Consider the following 27,936-nt stretch of genomic DNA (forward strand, 5'->3'; position numbering starts at 1 on the left):
ATTATTTTGAAAGACTAAACTTTTATTGACAAAAATCCTAGACTATCACTTTGTTGTTAGCTAAATCCCCACTCCTTAAGTACTCCTTAAAACCCATGTGAAAGAGTCATCATGTAATTGTATTTCTGACAACAACAAAGAAGTTCACTCCTCCACGCTTTAGAAGTTTTCTTCAATTCTGAGGATTCCATCATGTAAACAGATTATTAAAACATTTTCTACCAGAATACGAAACAAAAGGAAATAAATTAAGTACTGGACCCACATACCTCAAACTTTTTTCTTCAAGCAGTAAAAACAGCAGAACATTTAAAAACAAACTCAAATCATCATAAATATGAACATAACAACTTGAAATTATCTTACCTTTCCAATCTGACAAGCTCAATGAATTGTTTTCACCCAACTACAAGATACATAAGCTTATAAGAAACTGCCAAAACCTCTGTGTTTTTGTGGTACACCACCATCCAGATTCTATTAAAAAATGGAAATAGATCCTTATACTACAACTACTATCTATCCGAACCATTCAAGTTATAGGTTCTTTAATTCAACACATTGTGTTCAAGTATTCAATAATACAACTGGGAGAGAAAGACGTATATTTCTCTTGCAGTGCAAACAAAAGGTGCATAAATGGGTATGCTTCTGACTCAGATACAGAAATTAAGTTAAACTCATATCAATTACATCTCTGATGAATAAGAAAACATTTGTACAAGCTGTTGGAGCAGATGTACCATAGGAGTAGAAGCTCATGCCTCCTCTTCAAGAAGATATTGGAATAGTTCAGTATCTAGGTAATGTTTACTAAGTTAGTGAAATTTCTGTAACAAAGTGGCAGACAATAACATTTCTATTCCACTGGCATCAGTGATGCCAGCATAGAAATCATTTGCATCACCTTGACTGCCTCCCATAACTTCTCCACAGTAAGATTTTCCCAGGTTTAGTCCTCTTCAGGTTTTCAACATTTCTGGAATAACAATTTAAGTGTTTATTCAAATTCAAAATCCATAGAGATATTCTAGGAAGTAGGAAAGAGGTTATGCATTTATCTGATTCCAGTGCTCTTCATAAATAAGACTAACATCAGCAGAGTGCATAATGAGTTGAGATGAAGTTCACACCATAGAGTGAGGAGAAAGTTAAATGATTTATAATATGCTAAAGTAAGTATTTACTTGATACAATACATTTGCAGAATTACCTTTAAAATCTTTCACTAAATATATTTCAAATCATCAGGCTTAAATATACTAATGTTTTCTACAATGGGAGAAAACAGGTGCCTTCTGGATTAGCCATAACAAGTTAGTTAATATGCTATAAAGAAGCCACTGATGAAGTGGAATTATGGACAGGGATACTTGACACCTTTTGCCCACAACTACTGTCTGTGAAGCCTCATCTTTAAATAAGCTCTGGAATGTTGTTCTATGTAAAATGACCAGCAAACAAAGTGCTTCTCGGTTGTAAAAAGGTATGCCATTTTAAATTCTTCTAATTCACTGGTATTTAATATGAAAAAAGTTAAAAGCCTTTAGTCATATCTGGACTTATTGGTCTCCACAATTATTCTTTACTGCAATGCTTGTAGCTTAATCTTAATAAATTGATTTTTGAGGACCTGTTTCCTATCAGCCTCTCTCCTCTCAGAGAGTCACTGCTCAGTAACAGAATCAGTAGGAGGCTCTTAACACCACCTCTCACCCACAAGGAATTCTCATTTTGCTGAAATATTTTAAAGTGCTTAAAGGATTTTCCTCAGTTATTTATATATAGTTATTTCACTTAAATTTCGATTTGCATTATCACAGCCTCTATTAAACAACTGGTTCTTGAAGAATCTGGTATGACTTGGGTGCCCACTGCAGAAAGCCTTTAAGCTGATTTTGTATAGTGCTAGAGTTGCAGATTTCAAAGTTATGAAGTCTAGGCACTTATCTCATGACTGTTGAGGACCACTGGTATAATTATTTTACTTTCCCAGACAAGCATGGGCAATTCTTAAAAAACACAAAGTTAAGTAGTTTAGAATTCAGATAATGTAAAATACCTTTAAGTAAATAAATAAAAAATACAATGTATTGAAGTGTTTAATTATAAATATTTCTAATACATTTTAACTATTATTACTTCCAAATACATTTTTTACATCTTCCAGCAATTACCATTTTTGGCAATACTGCTTATTAAAAGTATAAAAAGCCAAAAATGCCAAGTAACTTCCAATAAACACTACCACAAGCGTCTCCCAAATTACATCTGAAGATATTTACAAAAAGGAAAATAGAAGTGGGGGGAAAAAGAAAAGAATTTAAACAGAGGAAATTCATGGAAACCACTACGTTTCTTTTTTTTCTTCACAGTAACCCAGCATCCTCTGGCTAACCATGTGCAGCTGACTCCACCAAGGAGAAAAACTTGACTTTTTTTTTTCTGAAGTGCTGTTGGTAATTGCAATGGTGGCAAAAAGGTTTCCAGGTCACAGTACTTGAGAGAAGGCCAGGGCCTGTTTGAAAGAATTTCTCATAGAAAAGAAAAACTGTGAAACAATCACACAGCTGAAATATAACAATTAGTTTACGGTTGGCAGGTTCCACTGGAACAAACTCATCCTAGCTAATCTTAATATCTCCCAAGAACCTTTAATGATATCTTGAAAGAAACTAAAGAAGTGCAAACTGACTGCAAAGGGACACAAATGGAAAAACTAAGTGTGCTGCATGTCGTCAGGCAGTTACGTTTGCCTATCCAAACTTCAGGTCTGAAGTTCTGAATTGCAGTAAATAGATTCTCCAGCAGAATTTAAGTCAAGTAGCTTTTCAAGCGGATTTGTCACGGAAATTTTTGACTGCAAGTCTAATGCTCTTCCAGAACAAGAAGCAGACCTAAGAAGCTAACAGTCCGGGAAGCCTGCAAGCTAAAGCGAGGTATGCTGCTGAGGTCATTGACATTTCAGAAGCTTTTCAGCCATTTACATGACTTCTTCCCAAATTGCTATAAACCTAAAGATTTCTTCTGCCAAGTCTATAGTATTTCCAAATCCACATGACGAACATCAGGATTTCGTTGCTGAAATTAAAAAAAGAATTACATTTTTACTGAAAATATTCAACATTTTCACACCTGGATACAAATAATTGATTTGTAGTATGGTGTTAGCAACTGGATAACAAATTCCTTTTTCTGGTAACATCAACAATTTTTAAATGAAGAGTAGGTTCAACAAATATAGCCGTTACAGGGAGCTATTCTGAAGACTAAGTCATCTTTCTATTTGACAAATACTTTTTAACTTCACAGCTGAATTAGCTCATGCCTTATAAAGTATGAAAGAGCTATTATGATTTTTAAAAGGTAATTAGTTTTTATATGAAAAACTGCCCAAATATAACATACTTAATATGATATACTTGCATATAACAAGTAATTTCTGGAACAATGGATAACTGCTGAAATAATGTGTCATATGTCATCAAAGCTATTTATAAAGATTCAAAACACTATTTCTATTAAGACATACACATTTTCCAGTATTGTATATTGTATTGCGTGGGTTGTATAATCCATGATAGGTATACTGAAAGTCAGGACTTCAAAGCCAGGTGAATCTGACTGAAATCCCCAACTATACCCAATCCCAGTATTCACGTTTATAAAATAATTAGTCATGAGCCTGCGGTTTAAAAGCCATGAAGAACTGGATCTGCTGGTGCAATTACATCCCCAAAATATTTTGATTTATAAATGGTACCACTCCAAGGATATAAACTAAAACTAGAATATTAATAAAAAATAATAGACAAGGATAGATGTGCTCTTGAGCAGAATCTCCAGATTAAGGGAAAAGATGGTGATAACACTACTGGATGTCTGGCAATCAGTATACATACAGTTCTATATTTGTGCCAGAAAAGGTAAAATTAACCACCACAAAATAAGTAGAAACTTTAACATGGCAACAATCTTTTGTTACATAAACTGAAATATATTTAAATCTTAGAATTTAAAAAAAAATGTTGTAATGATGAGAAACTTATGACAGGCCTATAAAAGCAGCTAGTACTGTATGGTTTCCAAATGAGCAGAATACGTTGAGTAATTAGAGCCCTCACCACACAGGGATATCAGTTTCAACAGAACCAGATTTAAAAAAAAAAAAAAATGAAGTTTGCTTCTTTACAACCAAAACAAAATTAATTGCCTGTAAATAACCTGACATTGTAAGTATACTCTGGCATTTACAGGGGCACAGTTCTTATTTTATGAAATGTGTTCTCTAAATAAAACTGACTGAAATGCAAAACAAACAAATCAAAGGAAGGGTTTGCTGCTGTTCAGAACTCAGTGAAACTACAGCAAAGAGAGCTGGCATTAAAATCAACCACCTCTTCTCCTCTCTTGCATTTACATAAACAATCCCAAGAAGTATAAGCAGTGATACTGTTTAAAATATATCAGAATATACATTCCCTATTAAACACCTAGATTTTACCTTTAAGTCCTTCTCAAGTCTGTCGACTTCAGCTCCCAGTGTGTCAATGATATTCTCACCATGCTTAAGCATGAACGCCTCTAATTCTTCGAGGGTTTTCACTTGCTGAATTTCCTTGCAAGAAATCAAATTTAAGAGGTTGAGTAAAGGGTGGGTGGTGGTGGTGATGGTGTTAGAAATAATCCTCCAGATGGTTCTGACGTATTTAATAGGAATGGAAATGGAAAAAAAAGAAAAAAGCTTTCCACCTTTGCCATTTCCTTTGAAAACATCATCTACTCTGACATATCAAAGGCACAGAAGTATATCTACTTGATGCAAATAGCTGCCTCATCATTACACCTCCATTTGACATACAGTTTTCTTTTCCTTCTTTATTTGCAAGCTAAGTCTAGAGAATTTCATTTGGTTTTTTTTAGAAGTTTCCAGGGTATCATTTGATCACAGGGCAGAGCAGGATACCGTATTTTTTCATCACTTTCATGCATTCCTGCTTATCCATACACTGCTTAGCCTGGGAATCACATTACCAACTCATCTTAAATCCCACGATTACTGTGAAAGCTGCTGTAAATACTGCTCCTCAATAATATGAAAAAAAACTCAAAGACAGCTGATAAAAACTAAGACCAGGAGATAAGTGTACAACAAAGTGAAACAATATGATTAAGGAACACTGGATGTTACACTCTTGATTTCCTCAGAGCTCCTACACCCAAGAACCAAGCTGACTAGAAGCCATTTGTCCTCTAGTATCTCAGCCATAGAGTAGATGATACAGTTGCAACATAGGACAAATAGGTGATTGGTAAGACTCAGTACGATAGCCAATTCATCATGTGTATACGACTACAAAACAACAGCTTTGTTTTCAGTTTTAGAGTAATGGGACAGAAGAGACTAATAATGTACCAGAATAAGCTTAAAAAATATCCCCCAATCCCACTGATGTTGGGCTATGACAAGGGCAAGTCTAAAAAGCGAAAGAGGTGAGATTAATCTGAATGACAGCACTTCAACTGATAAATTTTACAACTTCAGAATGAGCAGTGTTGATACCAATACAGGATAAGCTAGTAATTTATAGAAACACAGATAAAAAGGCAAGCGTTATGTCTGCCCTTGACTATGGATGACTGAGTCCTGCTGGAAGTGTCTATGCTGTAATGATGTTTTCACAGCTGACACAAGGGTACTACAGAACAGCTGTGAGAGCAAAACAAAGGAATTCAGACTTGGCAATATAAAAATCAAGCAAACCTGCATTCCCTGTTGCACAAATCTGATAGCACTCTTCCTTCAAAAAAATATATTAAATTGAAATCCAATATATGAACAGATTACTTATCGCTCTCTCACTGTATATGCACACACATACAAATATACACACTTTTTATTGTTATTAAAGGGTGGTACATTTTAAAAATAGAAACATGGACTAATGGCTTAAAGACTTGCAGTAATTACATGTAAACTCAGGTAACTGCTAAGTCATCTTCAGTGGACAGACATAAAATGCAGACATCGAATTTTCATTTTGAAAAGGATAACAGAGAAAAATCTGATAGCTACACAAGCAAATGCACATAAGAAATAGTTACTGGTGAAAACAGACGCGTAAGCAAAGGATTTTGCCTACTTAAAATTCTCCTTCTGGTTTAGATATTCTTTACTTCAGACTTCATAGCTTTACCATGCAAAATTCAGCTCAGAGGGGTTTTGCATTTCAATACTGAAGAGAGGGATTTAAAAAAAGCTTCTCTGAACACTAGAATCAGAGGCATCAAGGATGGTTAATTGATGAATGCGAATGCTGTCAAAATGCTGAATCATGTGACACAAACAATCCATATTCAAGCCTAGCCTGAAAGGCAGGACATGTAAACTGCCACTCTGCATCTTTAGCACCCAAGGCAAATACCTGTGCCAAAAAAATATGCTTATTCTTAGGCGACAGGCTTCTAGATTTGACTCAAGTTCTTGTAATTTAATAAACATTTATATGGTGAGCTGTATTCTCACCAGAATGATTTTAGACAGATCTGCATTTTTCTAAGCTGATGTAAGAATAAGCCCAGAAATGGGTCTGTTTCAGCAGGTTATTACGGTTCTGCCTACAGATACACTAACACAAAGTAACGACATCTGCAAACCTTCAAAACCAAGAAGTCATTTTAACGTCTCATCTACTTGAAAAACTTTTAAGTATACTTGAAGCTGGAAAGCAAAATCAAATGCTGGAAGTAACAAAATCACTTTGTTTAAACGTACTTGTAGCAGCTGTTCAATGTCTTGTTTTTCCAGGTAAGAACGTGTAACAACCCGTCCATCAAAGTCTACTTCTGCCTTGAATCTCACTTTGCTCATTCCCATGTCTGTGGCTTTAACATCATGAATTGCTCTGAAACAATAATTGTTAAATTTGAAATTATCAAAATCATTTTGTCATCACGCATTTCCATTAAATACTGATTTATATTTAACTAGTTATATCGCTTCCACAGGTACCTGCTACATCAACACAAGTATCCCCATCTATTAAAGGGCTGGCTGCAATAAAAGACAGACTCCAGGAAGCGTGGTAGATTTAGAACTAGATTTGTGGTATTTAAAAAAGAATTTAAAAAAAAAAAGCTTTTAGCTTTTAAGTTCAACTTATTTGCTGCTGCACGGAAGGTTTTGTGCTTTCCTCCACTCTAAAACATAATTTATTCTGGAACGGAAAACATGTGCATGCAGATGTTTAAAATACTTTAAGTACCCTCAATTTTTAGCTGATTTGTGCCAGTCGTTGGAAGGACTTGTTGCAATTACAGAAGCGCCCTTTCCTTGCTAACTGCACAATTTGTAAGAATTTTCTATTCCAGGTTACATTTAACACATGAAAAAGCCATGGATGTTGTGTTTGGAACTCATTTTTGATTGTACTGAATAACTGAGCGTGACTAATCACAGTACGGCTGGTTGTAACTGATGATAACGTTTATTTATTTATTCAAAGGTCTCTAACAGATGTTTCAAGATGAATGCTGCAATATTTTGGACATCTGAATGCTTCTGATTTTTTTATTCTATAGTTTTACTCACATTTGTTACACAAGTTCGACGATGCACAAATAGAAGTAATAAACAAAAAGCCCTGTATTTTTCAGAGATAGGATACAAATAAACTTTAGACCTAGACATACTGTGGTTCATTTCAACAGTGGAATACTTTAAAGTAATAATAACAAAACTATTTTACCTTTATTTCCCTAGTTACATTAACAAAAATGTACTTTATCCTCAAAAACAAGTAGAACTTAAAATTGTCACTGCAGAGCAAGTTTCCCCATTTTTTCCATCCGGGCCAGACAAAAGCAGAGACTAAAATACAGGACACGAATACCAGAAGTTTCAAATTTTTGAAATTCTTTGTTCAGACATTTCTGAAGCATTCCTGATGATACTAGACTTTAACACAGGAATAGTCGAATGCCACTAATGGTCTTGTTTTTGTTTTCCTTCAGACCGCAGGACTGACTACAGATAAATAAGAACCCTAAAATACTGTAGCTGATTTTCTCAGAAATCTATTCACAACTAAAGATTGAGAAGAAAACCAGAAGCGTTTCGCTTCTAAATTAAGGCTAATAGGGTTGAAGTAATCCAAAATAGCTCCTTAAAAAGCATTTATACAAGACTTCAGAATTACAACAAGCCTTAAGTTTGTTATTTCCAATTGCAAATTTCCAAAGGAAGAGAAATTAGCATTGCGTTCATTCCATAAGCATCCAACGTGCAGAATCTATTATACCATAGCATTACTGCAGCACTTCAGTGGCAGCTGCTACTGAACTCCAGAGACTGAATATTAACAGTAACATAGAATTAAAACATTTAAGTCTTATAAGCTATAAAAGCAACGTTGCAGCATCATGTCTGTGCTAGTATTTCACATATTTGAAGTTACTTCTAAATTTGTCATGGCCTTCTCAATTAAGCCACGTGACAATTCTGATAATTAACGTAGCTGTTGGTATTCACATGCAATTTCCTTTCAGCTGTGGAGCATATAAGAGGTAGGGGCATTCACCTATAAAAATTTTTAGCACAGAAGTTAGTAACAATTAACATACTAAGATCCCAGTACAGAAGATTCCACCTTAAAACAAGAAGACTTTTAAGCGCACAGATGATTTTTCCCAGATGTTATCTTCCTGCTTTTTGCTGATCAGTAGAATTTTTGAGTTGTAAAGATTCTCACCTTACTACAGGGTCACTTTCCAGTAACTCAGTAAGTCGCTGCAGTTGTTCAGGTTGAATAGATCGTCCCAGCAGGGCTTCAGTGTTAGTGTAGATTAGAAATGCTGACACAGTTCCTAGCAAAGTTCCAACGCCTAGAGACCCCACACTGTCATAGTATGGGTTTCCTAAACAAGACATCTCAAATTAGTTTCATGGTGCATTTCTAAAACGTATCAGATAATTCAGATTTCACATTGAAAGGAGTACATAGTTCGTTCGAGTGTGGTTTTTTGTTTTGTCTCAGGCATTAGCAGTTCTTCACTACCAATCAACAAGAGGAAGTTGGAAGAAAAAAAGTTATCATAAGTCTCAAGTCCCTCCTCTCCCTCAGACAGAAAACAGCATAAATTCCTTTCTACTGCAATGCTGACAAATGAGTACACTTCTCAGTTATTTGGGTTTCTGGGTATAGATTTAAGTTTATACATTTAAACAAAGGTAATAGCACAACCAAACATCTTTGTTCTTTTATCAGTAAAGCAGCACTGTTTTATGAAGTTAACTATACAGCTATCATTTTGATGGAAAATAAAACAGATTTGGTGTCCAGATAATGGACATTAAACGTGTATTCCCTGATATTTAAATTGGTAGAAATAGTATTGTGCTTTAGCTTTACGAAAGAAATTAGAGCTGGAATTTAAAACAATGACTTCTACATTAAAAAATTTAACTTGCAACTAATTCATTAAAAGCCACAAACACAAAGTTGTTGTACATACTTTAAACAACTTTTTAAAAAGTCAAAACCTTAAAAAGGGGCCAATAAATCATCTTCCCTCTATAAATTCTGACTGTGCAAAGATAGATTTTGAACCAGCTGCTATACAGATCATGTACAATTTGGGTTTGCCACATTGCTCAAGAACACTTATTCAAATCAAAATATAATACTAAGACCATTACATATCAAAAGGAAGGAAAGAACTGCTTCCTTAAATCCCCCCCACATGCACATGGAGCCGAATACCACTGATTAAGGAAGCTCTACTTATGCAGAATATGTAATTTAAATATGTGACTATAACAAGCATATTTTTGAAATATCTGAGCTTGTCCAAGAAAACAGCTCAAAAGAAAGTTAGATCCATTCATGGACAAGTACTTTTTCAAGCTTAATCTCTTTAATAATAAACATAAGGAAAAACAATTTTTAAAAAAAAATGCTTTTAATTCAAATTACTGGTAATCAGGTCAGAGAACAGCATAAACCTCCAAAAGCCCACACAGTGCAAGGATCAGAGAAGAGCAGAGCTATATTTAAGTCAACCAATACAAGCCAAATACTCTGTGTTCATATAATGCACAGGAAGAAATTCACATTCAGCTTGCCTCATCTTGAGGCAAAATTTTACCTGTTAAAGAAGTCAGACCCATACAGGTTGCAGCTACAGCCACACTCAGAACTGCTGCAGCATCTTCCAGTAACACTACATTGGTACTAGGATCACGACTCTGCACAACTGCATATACAAAAAAAATTAGATTGCTTCGGAAATCTTAGCTTTACTACATTCTGCATAGTACTCTATGAACCATATTAACACTATCAAATTAGACAAAAAACTTTCCATGTCTATATAGTTGTAAGCTGTGAATTCTATATGCTTTCACAAAGCATTCATAAATCAAGAGAACAAGCCCAGTGCATATCATGGAAGCAATTGTGGACATAATGTAATATATTATATATTCATTATAAGATGAAAAGCGTAAAGCAGCATTTATCAAAAAATGCAAGTATTTCAGTAGAAGTATTTAAGTACTGCTACTTAAATCAACAGGTTACCATCTAATTTGTAAAATGTCTTTGTTACTAGAATACAAAACATAAACCAATAAAGCAAGGGTAAGCGAAAAGACAAAATTCTTTCTATAATTGTGCAAACAGATTCTGTTTTAAATCATCACATACCTTACTGCTATAACGACACATACCATATTGATAAAATGACAGGCCTTTGGCTCGAGCACTTCTGCGAATTTCATTTATAGCAACAAGAAGAGTAGCTGAAACAAGACCAAAGTAGTTGCTGAAAAAAGTTAGAGGCAAAAAAAGTTTTCATTTTGAAAAGGGGGGACTTCTCTTTGTATTGTCACAATAGATCATCAAGAAAGCTCTGACTATTTATCGGTTCTTTGACAAAGCAGAAAGTATCCTTTTCTACACACATCTCCTCATACAAACCATTAATGAATCTATATGGATAGTCAAATACCAAAAAGGCATTCTACATATACTTTCAAATAATGTGTTTTTCAACTTCTTATTACAAATGGATAAGCAAAGTTTTCCAGTTCTTTTGTTTAGAACAACTGTCACCAACTGAGTTCAAAACTTTACTGCTGCGTAAGTAAGGACTAAGTATAAGTAATTACTTACAGTATAGTCTCAGGCATTAAAAATACTTTAATAGAAATATTGCTTGGAGCTACATACCTCCTTCAGATACCAATGACCCTGCCAAAATGCAGTATGCCTGTATGGGGTGGGACAGGGATGGAAAAAGAAGTCTCAGTTATTGTTGTATCGACCTCTTCACCACAGACTACCCTAATGCTGCATTCCAGAACACCATTAGCCACCCTGCCATGTAGCTGTTCATAAGCAGAAAAAAAAAAAACTGATCTAGCAACCAACAATACTTGAATTATGCAACATATTGTAAAATAGAAAAGGATCTTGGGAGGTGAGAAGGGCAGACACAGCCTTTAAAGAATAGCTATCTTCCTGTAACATCTGCTACAGTTTAACAAGATCTTTTTTTTTCCCCTCAAAACATGGTCATTAAGGATGGTTTCAGTTAACTGTGCTGGGATTCAAAATGACTCAAGAAGTCATTCTTGAGACAGACATAACAACAAAACAAGATTAGCTTACCCAGAGAAGAGATTCTATAGGATGAGGGTGGAGTAAACCCATGATCCCGTGATACCAAGAAAGTCCTGCACCCATCATGAAAATGCCCACCCCACTAATCAAGGAGGCAATATAGCGCATGTTTGTGAAACCATACCTGGATACAAACAAAGAAAGTGATTTAGGAAAATAAGTTACAGCATCTCTGCAAACATATCTACAGGCTTTTTCCATGACTTTTACATGCCTTGCATTACCACAACTGTGCATTTATTTAAGATACAGGTGCTAAATCAAATCTAACCCAAGCAAAAAAAAAAAAAAAAGAAGGCGGCACTCAAAAAATGTTATCAAGAACATACTAAGACATCAAGCGTATATATTTATCTTATTCCTTTTTAAACAAACTATACTAGTTGTACTAGCTCTTGGGCAGAGACTGAAAGGGTTGGGTTTTTTGGTAACAATTGTAAAGAAATTATTCGTGTCACTTTTACATTATAGTGAAATGCTACTTCTAAACAAAATCTCTAACCTTAAAGGCAGCTAGTCTACACAATTTTTTAATGCTAACAAAAAGGGAAGAAAGAAAACTTGTGATGTCTTTGTATTTCATCTAACTGCAAACCTTTAATGCTTGCAGTCTTTATGAGCAGAGGGAAGAGGTAAAGCAATATCAAAGTGTACCTTTATTCTTTTTCTGATATTAACTGCTACTACAAAGAATGCACATCTTCAGTGACATTTAAAAAGCAGTAGTACATAACACCAACAAGGAAGAAGTGAAAAATGTGATTGTTGAAATATTCTTGGCATCTCCTTCCAGTAAGTTAAGATTAAACCATTTCTTCAAATTACTTGAAGCTCCTAATGATGTAAAACTTAAGTAATTCTGTAAATCAGACATATATTAAACTATCGCTTAAAATAAGAATGATTTGACCAAATATGTAAAGAGTAAAGCATGACATGACCAAGAAACCAATCATGGAGACCGTAGCTTCTAATGTTCATGAAGCTGTAAGAACATATCACTAAAATCCGTTACTGAGATAAGAGCAAACAGTAGTTTGAGTCAAACACCTCTCCTTGAATATAAGTAGCTTGCTTGAAAAAAAAGCACTTTGTTGGGGTTTGGTGGGGTTTTTTTGTTTGTTTGTATTTTAAATTTCAATATTCATGTGAGTAAAATATAAAGACAACATAAATCTAACCACTGGAAAAGGCAGAAAAGCTCAGAATAGTTTGAAAGGAATAAAGCCAATTAAAACAGTACCCATGAAAACACATACCACAACAAAAAGCATTAAATATAACATGTATCAAGCCACTGAAGCTAGAACTCCTGCAATTTAGCAGAAATGCATTTTCTTTTCTTTTTTTTTCCCTATGTTAAAAATAAGAAGCAATTCAGAAATGATTTAAAAATGGCACGTATAAAAAAAAATAAGAACTGCACAAAGCCAATCTTACTCCTATATATGATTACTGAAACCATTATTTACTCCAAAAGCTTACGGATGACTAGGGTCAGGCGTCCTTGCAGACTGACTGATGCCCAAAGCTAGCAATGCCTATTTAAGACAAAATAAAAATATATTACTTGAAGAAAATATTAGTAATATTCTGTTTCATCTGAACTTGAAAGAGAAATAAAAGTAAATGCAACATGCTGATTTGCTTTTGTTCTTCATGTTTTATTAGTGCTGAAGCATAATGCTTAATATCTATTAACCAAATGTAACCCTTTTTCTCCCCCCAAAAAAATGTTAATTATAACCGTAAGAGATTTTAGAAATGAATATCACGTGTAATCACAAGTGTTGTCACTGCTTCAATGTGAAGGAACACAGTTTTTCAGGAAACAAAACCACTTAAATTGATCCCTCTTGAAGAGGGATTATACAGAGACTACGGTGATAGCATATAATTTGAAAGCAATAATTTCATAACTCTCAGCATTCTTTTACCAAGAGATGACTAAGCAAACTCTGTCATTCTATCACCACACCTGATAGTTAAAGCTTTTCTACCTAACATTCAGATAAAATAATAAAGAGGTACACTTGTACATCAGCTTTGTTTCAAGTCTCACTGATGATCCGTGAACTAGCTGAATACAGTTCTAATTATTATAACTCCTCCTTCAACTTATTTCTAAAAAAACTTTCAGAATTTACATTCTGACTTGTCTCATTCTTACATTAACAGAAATTAAAATTTAATTGCTGAAATATGAGGACATGCACACAATAGCATTAAGATGACCAATATATCATTCTTGTCCAGGACGGGCAGGGATCAAGGCAGAGAGGGGTGATCACATAACCTAAGTTACAGGTATTTGGTTCTGATACTGCTTCCAAAGGCTAAGACTAGTTACATTATGCATATGCCTGGCAACAAACAAGATGAGGAATAAGTCCTAGGACAGACTTAATGTTTGCGTCCATGACTAACACTTTAACCCATTTAAACTTTTTCAGTGCACTTTCATCCTGTTAATTGAAGGGAAAATAAGTTGCAACTGAGGTAGGAACGATGAATTATATGAAAAAATAACAGCTTAGAAGAATGGAAGTAATCATGGGAGAGGGAGAGGTAAAATAATACTGTTTGTAGTATATATACATTATCTCAGCAGAAATACTAGCCCAAATATTAAAACAGGTTTTATTTATAATCACAGATAACTCTAGACTCTGCATTTAAGGCCTCTAGACTAGGTCAATTACTCTACGGTTGGTTTATAAACTCTCTGCCAAGTTACAGACATTAGTGTAAAGAATAAAAGAGCAGCCAGATAAGCCTGCAGCAATCACTATATTTGACAAGTGAACGTGCAACAGAGTAGCAACAACTTTGCACTCAGATTGCAGAACAGCAGGAAGAGCCCTGGGTATAGCAATGTTTTCGAAGTAACGTGCATTTCTGACAAAATATGCCTTCATCTCCCTACAATTTGATAAGAACTATATATAATAAGATTATGTTTTAAGTGATATGGCCATTAGATTAAATACTAACTAGTACACTGAATTATTGCTTTCAAGAATAAAAATACTCTAAGTATCTACTTTCATTCTTAAACAATAATTACAAGTGCTAATTGAAGCAGCATAAAAAAAACTCACCTGGTTGCATGTGTCTGCTAAAGAATGTATAGCTTCTGAAAACATACTTGCAGAACCCGTGTAAACCCAAGCAAGTAGCTTAAAGAAAAAATTCAACCCATTTCTGAAAATAAAGAGAAGAAATAAGCTAAAAAAACATCAGGATATTTGGTCTTTAATGTTTTCAGCAAAACTAGAAGCACTGTATAATCACACATTCCCACATTCCACTTACTAGAGGAACATCCAGAAAGGACAGAGGAAAGTTTTCAGTCAAGTGAAATTTGTGTTTTTTTCCCTAGGAAAAAGCACGTAGCTTCAAAAGAAAACTACAATTGTTTAAAAAGTATTTTTTCCATAAGTTTCTATGTTGCTCCTTTGTATTAATAATGTGTTAGTAAAGAAATAATTCATTTAAAAATATATTTTACAAATGTACAGGTCTTACGAGATATAAATGGTAGCCACCATTTAGCCATACTGAGGAAAACTTCACATATTTTCATGTATGATGCCAGATATTCTCTACGTTCATTTCTTTTAAAACAGGATTATTAGTTTCATTTTCTTTCACTCAAACTCGTAACACACAGTACTGAATAACAGCAGAAACAGAAAATGACATCATTTGCTGCAGTCCTATGGAAGACTGTTTAAAACATACTGATTAAAAGCTTCCTTTCACAAGGGAGCAAGAATGAACAACTTTAAACGGCTGCCTCTGCATGTCCTTCATAACGTTGAGTTTAGCTTTAATAAATCACTTAATCATTTTCAAAAAAATTTGCTCTTCTCTGATCAGAGAGATACTTTCTTTCTTATCTCCACATATTGATGAATGTATTTACTGAACATCTTTCCCACCAACAAGAAATAAACAAGTCTATTAACTTCAGTTACAGAGACACAGGCATCTTCATCTTCAGTACACAGAACATTCCCCTTTCCAGGATAGTAAAAATCAACATTTTTCATCTTTGCATAAGCAAAATTTTTCCTTTTTAAACTTACATGCAAATAGCTACCATTACCACCTTCCCTGGTCCCTTGAAAAACATAGCTGCTGCACTGGAGCGTGGCTGTAAAAAAGAAATAAGTGAATATTAAAACAAGTTACTAAAACAAAATAGACAAATCTTGAACATCTCCTAAAGTATCTACTGAAAAAAATTATTCAAAAACATCCTCGTATTGAAAAAGTGAAGCTGCAGTCCTTGAAGATTATTAATTTATTACTGAATGTTCACTGAACAGCAGTGAGGTCTTCCACATTACTACAAATGGAGGGCTATAACAAAGACAAACAACCAACAGAGCCTCCAGCCTCCACCAGGGGCCACTACAACCATAACAGCAGGAGCCGGCTGCTCAGCAGTAAAATGAAGAAATCAGTCTACCATGATGGAGCACCTGGATCTAAAGAATATGTCTAACTAAGCAAAGAAGAAAGGCCAAGAGTAATGCAGGGCACATAGCTACAAACTGGTGTGCTGTTTTTTTTCCTTAAGAAACCCATTACATTTTTTTAAATTAACAGTGTATTTACTACACATTTATAAACAGGTCAGGCATGTCCAACTCACAGCCCACTTGTTGACAATACATACATTTGTGAACAATCATTATCAAGGATGAAGCACGGGAAGACTAATATTTCATCGGAAGTCTCTGACAAACACCTTGAGAACTCACCAAGAATTGCACCTACTTCCATCAAACTAGGCATTGAGGCATTAGTTTCACAAAAACAGGGTCAAATATCCCACTAGTTTTATGTTTTATAAGTTTTGTTACTTACATACATTAACTATAGTATACATTTATATGAGGCCCCAGCAAGCCAAAAGGCTGGATATCCACACTATAGGTAGAATCCAAATAAAGATGCAATTTTGTTACCAAGAAGGCAACTGACAAAAAAAACTTACTGATGGACTGATCACTGAACACTGCCAGAGCTGGAACTCATTTAAACTGGCAACTCATTTACTGCTGCATTACAGAGATATATCTATATATACTAATGTTATAGTGCAAATACATCTTTCAATATTCAGTTAGTTATGTTTATAAAACTGTTTCACAACCTTTTTTTTCCTTCAAAATCTGTCATAGTACATCTCATTACAATTTTCTAGACAAAAACATTAAAACAACACTTACCTTAGTATTTCCAAAGAACTCCCTGTATTCCTTCAATAGCCTTTGGTTTCTAAATAAATCTGCAGCACAAAATTGTTATCATGAATACTTTTTACTTTTACTAGCAGTTTCAAAAATTTAAGGTTTTGTTGCTTTGTTGTTTTTTTCCCCCATATAGCAGCTAAGTTCTAACAAAAGCTAGATGGTTCTAACAAATTAAAATCTCCTACAGGGATCTCTGTGAAAAATCCCTCTCAATATTGTTAATCAGAAATAAATACTATGTATTTACACAAAATGCCAAATAAAATCTGCTATGATCACATACATTGTCACCATTTCTACCAACAAAGGATCACATACAGAGGGAAAAATTCAAAGTATGCTGTTTTCACTATCCTTCCTCTTAATGCAAAAAACTCCAAAACAAACAACCAAAAAATGAACCTAACTCTCCATAACAGAATCCAGAGGTTCTACACTCCTCATCCCTTTTGCCACAAAGGGGAGGAAGAGAGGATGTTTCACTGCAAGTCTCTTAACTTCAGTATTTTTTCCACTCACTAATGATGTCCGTTAACTTCAAAGTAAACACTGGTGTACTCTAGTGGCAAAATTGATTCAACAATAAAAATATTTAAAAAAAATAAAAAAACAACTCTAATTTTGAAGTGCATAACTGGAGTGCGTACTTTGAAGAGGTATTACCTCTCCTGCGATTTTAACTGACCAGATGGATCCAAATCCATTACAAGCTATACTGATTTAACTATAGCTGCTATTGATAATATCAGGATGACAATAATTTTAAGCAAAAAGATGATTTTAGCATGTTTTTACCCCCTTCTGAAGCAGAGGGGCACAGAACTCATTTCAGAAGAAAAATAAGTGGGTAAAGATAAGATATAAAGATTTAGATGAGATTTACATCTTCTGAATATTCTCACTAAGAAAAATCCAAAGCCTTTTTTATCATCCAAATATGAAAAGTCCCCTCCAAAACAAAGTATGACAGTAGATTTATACAACAGACTATAACCATATAGATGGTAATGTGTTACACTAACACTATGCTATAAAATCTTATTCAGTGATTGGTAAGTTCAGATGTGTACATTCTCAATGAAATAAGAAATACATTGATCATCTAGTGGATTTCCAATCATACTTTGTTGTTTACTTGAACTTATTTGAAAACTCTATACTTACTTTCTCTGTACTTGATCTCTGCCTCTTTACGTCGTTTTCTTTCTCTAGCAAGAGCCTCTGGACTACCCCAAACTTCAAGAGACCTGTGCAGAATAGAAGTACCTTAACAGTGGTTCTATTTATGCAAGTAATGCTCAATGAAACAGAAGACCTGTAACTATTTTTCAGTTTCACTAAGTTAGAAATGACTTTCCTAAAAACAAAACATCACATCATTCCTTCCAACAAGAAGTCATGTATTACTCTGCAGAACAAGAAACTGGGAGAGAGGCTGCAGGGGAGAAGTGTTTCACCTTTGGACACATGAAACACAGCCTCCACAAACTCGGTTACAGTTACAAAAATTAGGAAATAAAATGCATTCAAATAGAAAATGGAAAATATTATTGCCCTTTCACACTGTAAACTTTACTTTTAAAAGCTCTCTCTTTCATACAATCCATTTTAAATGACCCAAACATTTCCTTTACAAAAATGCTCTTACTTTGCCTCTACATCTGATCTCAGGTACACAGTGAAAGTCTCAACATCATCGTGGGGGCTTCGCCGCTTAATTTTCCGCAGTTGATCTAAATCACTAAGGAAAGTGGACAAACAGTTTAGTGAAGGTTGTATTATTCTAATCCTAAATTTTGATCTAAGTGTATTTACACAGTCAGAAGTATAAATTATGTATTCACACCATGAAAATATGAAATATTATACACTGAAGACAAAGTAATAAAACATTTCCAGTGAATTATTTGCATGGAATTGACTGTATACAAGCGCTGTATAAGAGGGTTCACAACTTAATATCTCTAAATGGTGGTGACTATGCTGAAAAAAATAGTATTTTGTAGCTGAGAATTCCCTTATCAAACAGTGTTATTCTGTTCTTTGTTGTAGTTTCCTTGGAAATGAATAGGAGGCATTACTTTTGGAATTAGGTTGCAGTGAAGAAGATTATATTTTTCTTCAAATTACAGACCTCACATAACACGAAGTTTCCAGTGATTAGCTGCTCTACAGGTGGATACTCCTCAGCCAAGTTTATGGTCACATAAATACAAGTAAATTAATTTAAGAAGCCACTACAGAGACATGCAAATTAAGTTCAAATTCCTAATCCACTGTAACACTAAGTAAACAAGAGCTAACTTTAGCCACTTAGCACTATATACACTGCAAAAGCATTCAGAAAAAGCTGCTGAGTCACTCTAGAATCATTCAACATTACTTCTGAAGCAAGAGTATTCACTATTTACATTTCAACCTAAACCCACCATACCTGGATTTGAGACAAAACTCGTTAATTGCTCTGACTCCAGTAATGAAGTTGTTCTGCGTGTATTTTGGTCCATACTCTCTTTTTTTGAGGACTGCTTTCACTTAAAAACAGAAAGAGATAAGTAAGTCACTCACAGAGACTGAAGTAGAAATTGAAAAGGTAATTCAATTTGATATCAAATTATGATACCTATTAAGAGGAGATCTGAGAACTACTGCTTGTCAGTGAGGCATAAAACATGTAAGAAGAGACAGGAACGTTCACACTTGTGGAAGCAAGTAGCAGTAGGATCATTCTATCTCCAGAAGTGCTACTTGAGTAGTTCAGTGTTCTCAAACATCCTACTCAGTTAACTGTCGCTGTCAGCTACGTATGCAACAAGTTCAGTGTCAGAAATGCTGTCTGTCTGCTAACACAGTATTCAAGTGTGGCAGTTTGAAAAGCCTTGTTCTGACAAATGAAATGGTAGCAAAGAACTCTGTTTCTTTTTTTCCCTAACACTTAACGATTCCAAATTCTGTTGTTCTGAGTTGGCTGCATATGTCATTTTGACCAACTATTACTTTAAAATTAACATCTTTAATATTGGACATTACTAAAAAAATAAACATATGTACTTTTTATAATTCTTTGCACAACTAGAAGATGCAATCACATCCCATTTTTATGCATGACAAAGAATACCACATCTATTCAGAAATAAATAATAATTTCAGAAATAAATGGAATTTTAAATGTATACCTTTATTTCCTGCTTGTCTATAGGTACATAGCTTAGTCTTATTTTCAAATGAAAGTCATTATGTACTTGTTTCTCTTTAAAATGTTAGGCATGTTAGAAGAAGTGTTACAGTTGCTGAAGGATATAACACTAAAGAACTCATCTGAAAACAAACAAACAATTTAAACTTTGCAGATTTATAGACATATGAATTTCTTGTATATTACAGCATCTCAGCCAATGTTTTGTATAGCTAGTCTAAAACTGTTCCTTAAATCATAGAATATCTACAGAAAGTTATTGCACTTAATGATAAGGGGAGGCACTGGAACAGGTTGCCCTGTGTTGTGGCTGATGCCCTGTCACTGGAGACTTTCAAGGTGAGGCTGGATAAGGCTCTGGGCAACCTGATCTGGCTGTGGTGTCCCTGTTCACTCCCCCCCGGGGAGTTGGACTAGATGGCCTTCAGAGGTCCCTTCCAACTCTAAGGATTCCATGATTCTATGACTTTAAGGAAAAAGAATCCCAGAGTTCTGTATTCTTATTTCTGACTTTCAAAAGCTTAAAGGCAAACTACACCGCTTGACACTCAGCAGCTCACTAACACTGCAGATAACATTGCTTTGTCATCCTGTCTGAATTCAAACAATTCTGTTAAAGCACCTGAGTAATCATATTCATCACACGATGCACCTGAGCAAAGATGACAAGAAACTAGAGACTTCATAAAACAGTCCATCACTCACTAAGTTTAAAACTGGATGAATACTTTTTAAAACAGAAAGAATGCTTTTCTCCTTTCCCGATTTAGAATGTGGACATGTATCCAAAGTACTAGCCTTGATAAATCCACAAGTTATTTTTTACTAAACACTTAATAATACATCTTGCAGAAAGTCTACAGGTACATTTCACTAAAATAAAACACTATGCTACCATGGTTCTGTCTCAAGAACACTACCCCCAGTTCAAACACCTTACTAAAATGGATGATGAATGTGACAAAAATCAACTTGGTATTGCCAATAGAAGGATAAAGCCCAATAAAAGATTATACAAATATAACATTATAAATAGCACAGATTTTTTAAGATTAGTATTCCTTTGAAAATATTACCTTGGAGCAGTAAGTTTCTAAGTCACAACAGTAACTGAAGACTAGAATTTCACTTTACTAACATTACCAAAATCTTTAACACCCTTGCTTGTTGGCCTCCACAAAGCCCCCTTCTGCTGCAATATAGATACACTGTGTTTAAATTATTCCACAGTCACACTGCATCTAATTTCCCTTGTCTACCTCAAGTGTTCTCCCTGCATACATACACTAAGTGACAACAGACCCACAGGAATGCAGACAAAACTGTATGGAGAACACACACAGGAGACAGGACCTCGCCTTGCTAGTGAGGAGCACTGTGATCTGATGTTTTTTTTTTTTAAAACATGTGGGAAAGGCAGGAAGGAATGTGGATAGAATTTATTGCGTTCTCAGTCAGCTTCTCTGCAGAGATACTTATTTTAAATGAGTTTACAGTTTAAAGAGAAATTCCTGTTTTGAGCAAGTTCTTTTCCGAGAGTTTATAGCATAACTCACAACAACATAATAAAAACTTAAAATACAGATAGAGTGAAATCAAGCATGATAAATTAAAATGATGAATGAAAGATATGCCCTTATTTTATCCAGTTATGTTTTTAAACAATATAAAGACAAAAGTCTGTATTTATTACAAGCACAAGTATGAACACTACGGGACTCAGATTAGGCAGTTCATGTGGTCAAAATATATTTAGAAACCACACTGATTAGATTAACTCTGCAATAAGAAGGAACAGAGGAAGACTTAGAATAAGGACTAGGGGAAGATCAAGTATTTCAAGTAGTCAGCTTAGCTGCACTAAATCTGAAATGGTGAATGGACATGCCTAAAAAGATGCAAGGAGGACAGATTGTCATAACAGGCGAGAAAACAAGGCAGTTTTTCCCCTGATAAATGCATTAGCTTGAAAGAAGTAATTAAAACAATAAAGTTCATAGAAGAGAGAATAGTTATAAGTAATACTCCTATACTTTTTCAGGAGTCATTTTCAAATAATTGGGTAGCAAACAAATCTGATACACAAGTATGTTTAAAATGCTATTCACGCAATTTTTTATACAATTGAGGACAAACCACCTACCCTACACACAATTTTTTTTGACCACTAGTTGATAGCAGTAAAGTTACAATACATGAAGTATTTCTTTACCTTTTACTTGGATTGGCTCTTTAAGGAAAGTCTGCTTTTGATCTGCATTGCCAGTATCTCGTCCTGTAAAATAAAAATAAAGCTCACTGCAAATGTGGAAACACCTAGGGTTGTTGGTTTTTTTATTTTGTAAAGAGTTTGGTCAGCATAAGAATATAGCTTCATATTGCTTTCTCTAATGATAATTTTTAAAAAACCCTGGACTTTCAACATTTAAAACTCTCAAAACATGAAGCGTGAATAGTAAAACATTAAATACAACAAAAGACATTTCACGTAGTACTGATCGGTGTCCTGTTACCAGCTTGAAAAAGAGCACAAACATGTAACGTAAGGAGAATATATCCTGATTTTTTTAAAATATTTTATTAGTGTACTTATAGTTTGGGTCTAAAATTTTGCACTAAAATTGCCTAGTAAACACAACGTCTATACAGTTTATAACTGCTGATCAACCTGCAGTCCAATTTTAAGGGACTGAAACCTTTTTATCTTACAGAAAGAACTTGCTCATTAAAATAAATAATATTTAAACTAAAAGCCACAACTTTTGTGTCACAAATTGGAGCGATATTACTGCAAAGTATTTTAGAAACTTTCAGAAGTTTGAAGATATGACTCTAGAAGAAGACAATAAAATATAATTTACAATACGGTGAAGTGAACCTTATTATATGGAAATAAATAAATTCCAGTAATTTAAGTGAAATTTTTAAAGGGAAGTTAGAAGTACTACACGATAATTTACAAAAATACTGCATCTTTATCTCAAACATCTTGACATAGCTTTCACAACAATAATCTGATGATTGCAATACCTTGAAGCTGTGTACACCCTCTTTCATGTACTAACACTCTTAACACTAGAAGTTTGCCACACATTCACAGTCATTAACAAAATTAAAACTGATCTTAATGAAAGGAATTTAAAAAATAGAAAAAACTGTTTTTTCAAGGAGGTTGGCATTAATCACTGAGATACTCCCAGCTTGACATGATACTCAAATTATGCAGAGGTCAAATATTCTTAAAGCTTGGTCTACAAAACTGTCTTTTCATCAGGCAGTTAGATATTGCCTTAACAACAACTAAGAAGTAATGTGATTATACTTTGTATATTATGAGTAAGAAAAACAAAAAGTTATGAAACCAGTCTTATTACACAACAAACAATGTTGGACCATAAACAAACGGTATTCTTAGAACAGCCGACACTATCAGTTATTGTTTGACTTAAAAACAAAAGCAAAAACCCCTTCGCTGCTCCTTTCTATTCTTTTCCTACCTGGTTTAAAACAGCAGGCAGCTGATAAATTAATAATCATTATAAGCTTCAGCTAAGATTGCTTATCAGAAACTGAAGTATGACAGTTATCCCCTAGCTTTCAGTAACTCTGCATGAAAGTGTTTACCTCATTAAACACACCTCACCATCACAAACAAGAGACTGATTCATAAAATTTCAGGGGAAAAAAAACACTTAAGCACAGAAACCACATCAGTTACCCTCTTACACTTTACAGCCTTGACCTACAGACTGGACAAAAAAAAAAATCACAGTACATCAGCTAAGAAAAAAAATACATCAAATACTTCAATTCATAACTAGTGTTTTGCAGACAAGCAGAGCTTGATGATGGCAGTACTTTCACAATGAATACATTCTCTCTTCTTTTTTATCCTATTAATTGGTAAAGTTGGGAAATGCTTTTCCTGTTAAGAAATTGAGGTCAATGAAAGCTCCATTATTTGCTAAACATTTAAGTTACTAGAGAACTATGGCAATCATTACAAATAGTACACTACCTTTAGAGAATTATATCCAAAAACAATGCTTTTTTAAAAACAAATAGTGGTAACATAACCATAATGCATAGAGAAGCTCTATCCACTAGGCCCCAGAAAACATCCCCTATATAAAATGTGAATGTAACAATATGCATTCCAAAGTAAACTTCAAAGCAAAACATGTGCGCATGATATCTCTATGGGGCAGTTTCATGTGCACTCACCAGCACTCAGAGCAACAGGTGAGTCTCACAGTGGCCATATGGCGCAGCTACCCTTAAGGCTTACTAGGATTTAAGGCCATGCTGCCACAAAGGACAGTGTCTCTTCTCCAGATCACTGCAGAGACAGTGAGCAGGACCAGCTCACTGATCTGAGCCCCTGCAGAACAAGAGAGCAACTAATTGTGCAACAAAACAAGCCTGAACATCATTAATGTCAGCACAGTCAGAGAGGTACAGGAGACTCCTTTGGACAGAAGTCACCAATTACATAAGTTTACAGCAATCACAAAAGCAATAGTGTTGGACTAAATTCCACACATCCGACTTCCAAGAACACCAGTAGCTGCATATTAAGAACCCAGAAGACACCAACAACTACCACTGACTCTGACATTTTGCTGTATTGGAGCAGATGTTTTTGCAAGATTTTCACCCTTTAGCAATCATCTTCAGATCAAGATTTTCCAAAAAACATAAATGGGAGAAGTATTAGCTTATTCTAAAATCTGATTACAAACTTTGGAAACAATATCTAATTGTTACACTTAGAGCAACATCTACTTCCATAGTTCAAAGCATTACAAAAGTAATACTTTTAGCAGACTATGCTTACTAGCTTTTCAAGACCACAGCAAAGCCTCAGGAGTTTACAAGTTACTAAAATAAGAACTCATACCTGCTAACATTACATATATGATGCTATGACAGAGAAAGGACGAGAGTTCTGAATTTCTCAAGTACCTAACTAGCACAAGACTCAAAAGCAAGCAAGGCCAAGGTATGTCTGTTACATCAAGTGTTTAATGTGAACGCTGCAGGTGGGACAACTGTAAGACCAGAGAGCTCTAACAGATGAAACAGCTCAGCCTTCTTTCACCAACCACCTATGCCCTGATCTGGAGAAGTCCCAGTGCTCAGTATTTACACTCATCCAATCTTCATTACTAAACCATTTCACAAAGCAAGCCTGCAATAGTACAGAAAGAATTGAAACAAGCAAAGTGGCCAAAAAAAACCTGACATACTCCATTTGTTACCCAATCCCTGCTGATATCCTCATTTTAGATTTGATTACTGTAAACCGAAATCCTTTAAATATTGTAAGGATAAAGGAGTAAATTTCAGCATTCCTTACCGTTTATGTATTTGAAACTTACATGCATGTGCCCAGAAGAAACCAATACTAGAATTCTGCAGCTCTAGTATCACAGTGGAATAAAAAAGTATCAGTTGTTAAACACAATTTTTTTTCCATTTATATAAATGCTCTTTACTTCAGCCTAGTACTACCTGTTCCAGCTTTGCGCACAGCTTCTTCAGGGGTTGATACATTTTTATCTTCTGATCCGAGATCTTTTTTCTGACCATTGGAGGTATAAACTCTCACTTGACTCATCAGCTGCACAGGCAGACGATTGCATGGCAAGACACAAAACAGGCTCCCGCTTTTCAATGAAGCTTGCCATCCTGACAGAGGGAGGAAAAAATGATGTTTCAGACAACGATTTCTAAAGGAAAATGATCCAGAAACACCAACATAGGTTATAGAAAATTAACCTAGAAGTACTTATCTGTGAGTATTTTATCAGTGCTTAGGATTCACAAAACAGAAGAACAACACAATTTCCTCACGTCTCTTCAAAAACTCCTTTTAAATTCCAGTTTAATGTTTGTTTTCCCCTATACACTCTGATAAGTATCTCTAGATGAAGTTGGAGCAGAGATATTAAGTTATTTTATAAGATTGGCTTACTGATACATTAAGTCCTGGTTCCAGTCATACTGCTTCAAAGTCTTAAAAAACAAATTAAAAAAAAACAAACAAACACTATTAGTACATGAACAAACCAGACTACTACAAAACTACTAGCCAATGGTGTCACTTCATTTCACCACGTATACACTCTGTACAAACCATATGTTACCAATTAACAAAATGTGTTACATACATAGCTCAACTGAAGAGCAGTGTGCTAACAAAATTACCTGTAGAAGTGCATGATGTTTTACAAAAAGCCTTAGTGAAGAAAAATCTTCAATTCTACAGTATTACAAACATGTAAACAGCCAAGTAAGAAGCCACCCTGGAGGGCAGCCTTCAGACCACTTGCATTAGCAAACGATTGGCTGAGGCAGCAGAAAGGGCATACGGCTCCTCCAACCTGGCGTGCACTGGGCACAACAGTGTCTTTGGAAAAAAAATGCATTGAAGGAATAAATAATTTTACAGAATGAAAATACTCAAGAAGTGCTGGTAAATCAGGTCATGCGAAGTATGACTAATCATGCATGAATAATGCACCTTCCAATGCAATGACTGGTTCACAGAATCGTGTATTCCATAAGAATATACCAACAACTTCACTCTTACTTTTACCCTGTTCAGTATGTGCATTGCTGTGTGTGCACTGACTTGAATCTTACAGAAAAAAAACACCAAAGTCGTCAAATAAGCTCTCATTCTCTCTTAGACGTCGCAAGTATACAAAAGCCCAGAAAACAAAACTCAGTGATGTTACTGATTATAGCTTTTGAAAGACTGCAGTGAATACGTGACGTAACACTGGCAGTGCTGCTGCCTACGCTCCAGTGAAACCGGAGTGCTTGGAAATTGGTCAGTATGTTTAGATGCTGGTCTTCCTTACTGCACGTACGCACCATTCGTTAAAGCTTCACTAACACAGCCACTAACAGAAGGCAGCCTGTGTTGCAATTCAGCCCTAAGTAACAGTATGAAAGCCGGTCAGAATTTTAATTTTGTGGAATCTGCGGCCCAAAGGGAAGGGCTGGCCTTGGTTCGCAAACCAGTATCATCCTGTTAGACAGCACTTCATTTTCTGGAATGACTGTAAACAAACCACGCACCACGGGCTGCGGGTGACAGCGCGGCAGGCCGACAAAGCGCTCGGAGACGCACACTTGCCACACTACATCCAGCTAGCATAGCAGCCGCCCCGGGAACGCTTTCCTTTAAAGCACTCGGGGCCGGCCGCAGCTCCAGCCCAGCCCCAGCAGCACCTGACCTCGCTCTTTTTCGATCCCCAGCCCCACGCGGGGTCACGCAGCGCTCCCAGACGCTCAGGCAGGCCGAGTACTCACCGTGGCAGGCGCGGCGCGGCGGGGCCGCCTGGCACCGCAGGTACAACCGGTACAGGCTGCGGCAGCCCCGCCGCGGGGCGGACAGGGCCGGCATCATGGCGGCGACCTCGGGCGGAGCGCGGCCGCTCCCCGCCGCACGCCAGCGGCCGCGGAGCGGGCGGCGATGCGCATCGGAGAAGCCCGGCCCGGCAGCGCGGTACCCCCCCAACCGCGGGCGGCAGCCGGCAGTGGGCGGCGCCGCGACACCCGGATGTGCGCCGAGCTCGGGGCCGGGGAGCGCCCGGCGGCCGCCGCTGACTCACGGGCCGCGCCTTCCCGGCCGCCGCGCATGCGCCCCGCGCCTGTGCGGGGCTTCGGTGTTTGCCGTTTCTCTTTCGGGTGGCGGCTTCTGCAGGTAGGCATGGCTGGGGCTGACGCTGCGGTGGGCGTCGGGATCTAGTAACATGTCCTTCTTTCTCCGCAGGCG

General features: G+C 35.9%; 1 protein-coding gene across 1 annotated transcript; it reads right to left on the reverse strand.

The window, feature by feature from the left end:
* On the reverse strand, nucleotides 2-27,692 carry SLC30A9 (solute carrier family 30 member 9). Its single transcript, XM_021393900.1, has 18 exons — nucleotides 27,471-27,692; nucleotides 25,662-25,838; nucleotides 22,360-22,422; nucleotides 19,386-19,485; nucleotides 18,600-18,692; nucleotides 18,116-18,198; nucleotides 16,928-16,986; nucleotides 15,776-15,843; nucleotides 14,786-14,888; nucleotides 13,170-13,225; nucleotides 11,673-11,808; nucleotides 11,232-11,271; nucleotides 10,730-10,801; nucleotides 10,147-10,254; nucleotides 8,751-8,916; nucleotides 6,776-6,905; nucleotides 4,505-4,618; nucleotides 2-3,081 (listed from the first exon to the last, which is right to left on the reverse strand). The coding sequence occupies exons 1-18, from the start codon at nucleotides 27,565-27,567 to the stop codon at nucleotides 3,037-3,039; spliced, it is 1,710 nt and encodes a 569-aa protein (XP_021249575.1). The 5' UTR covers nucleotides 27,568-27,692; the 3' UTR covers nucleotides 2-3,036.

Source organism: Numida meleagris, chromosome 4 (genome assembly GCF_002078875.1).
Source record: "Numida meleagris isolate 19003 breed g44 Domestic line chromosome 4, NumMel1.0, whole genome shotgun sequence".
NCBI classification, from domain to species: Eukaryota; Metazoa; Chordata; class Aves; order Galliformes; family Numididae; genus Numida; species Numida meleagris.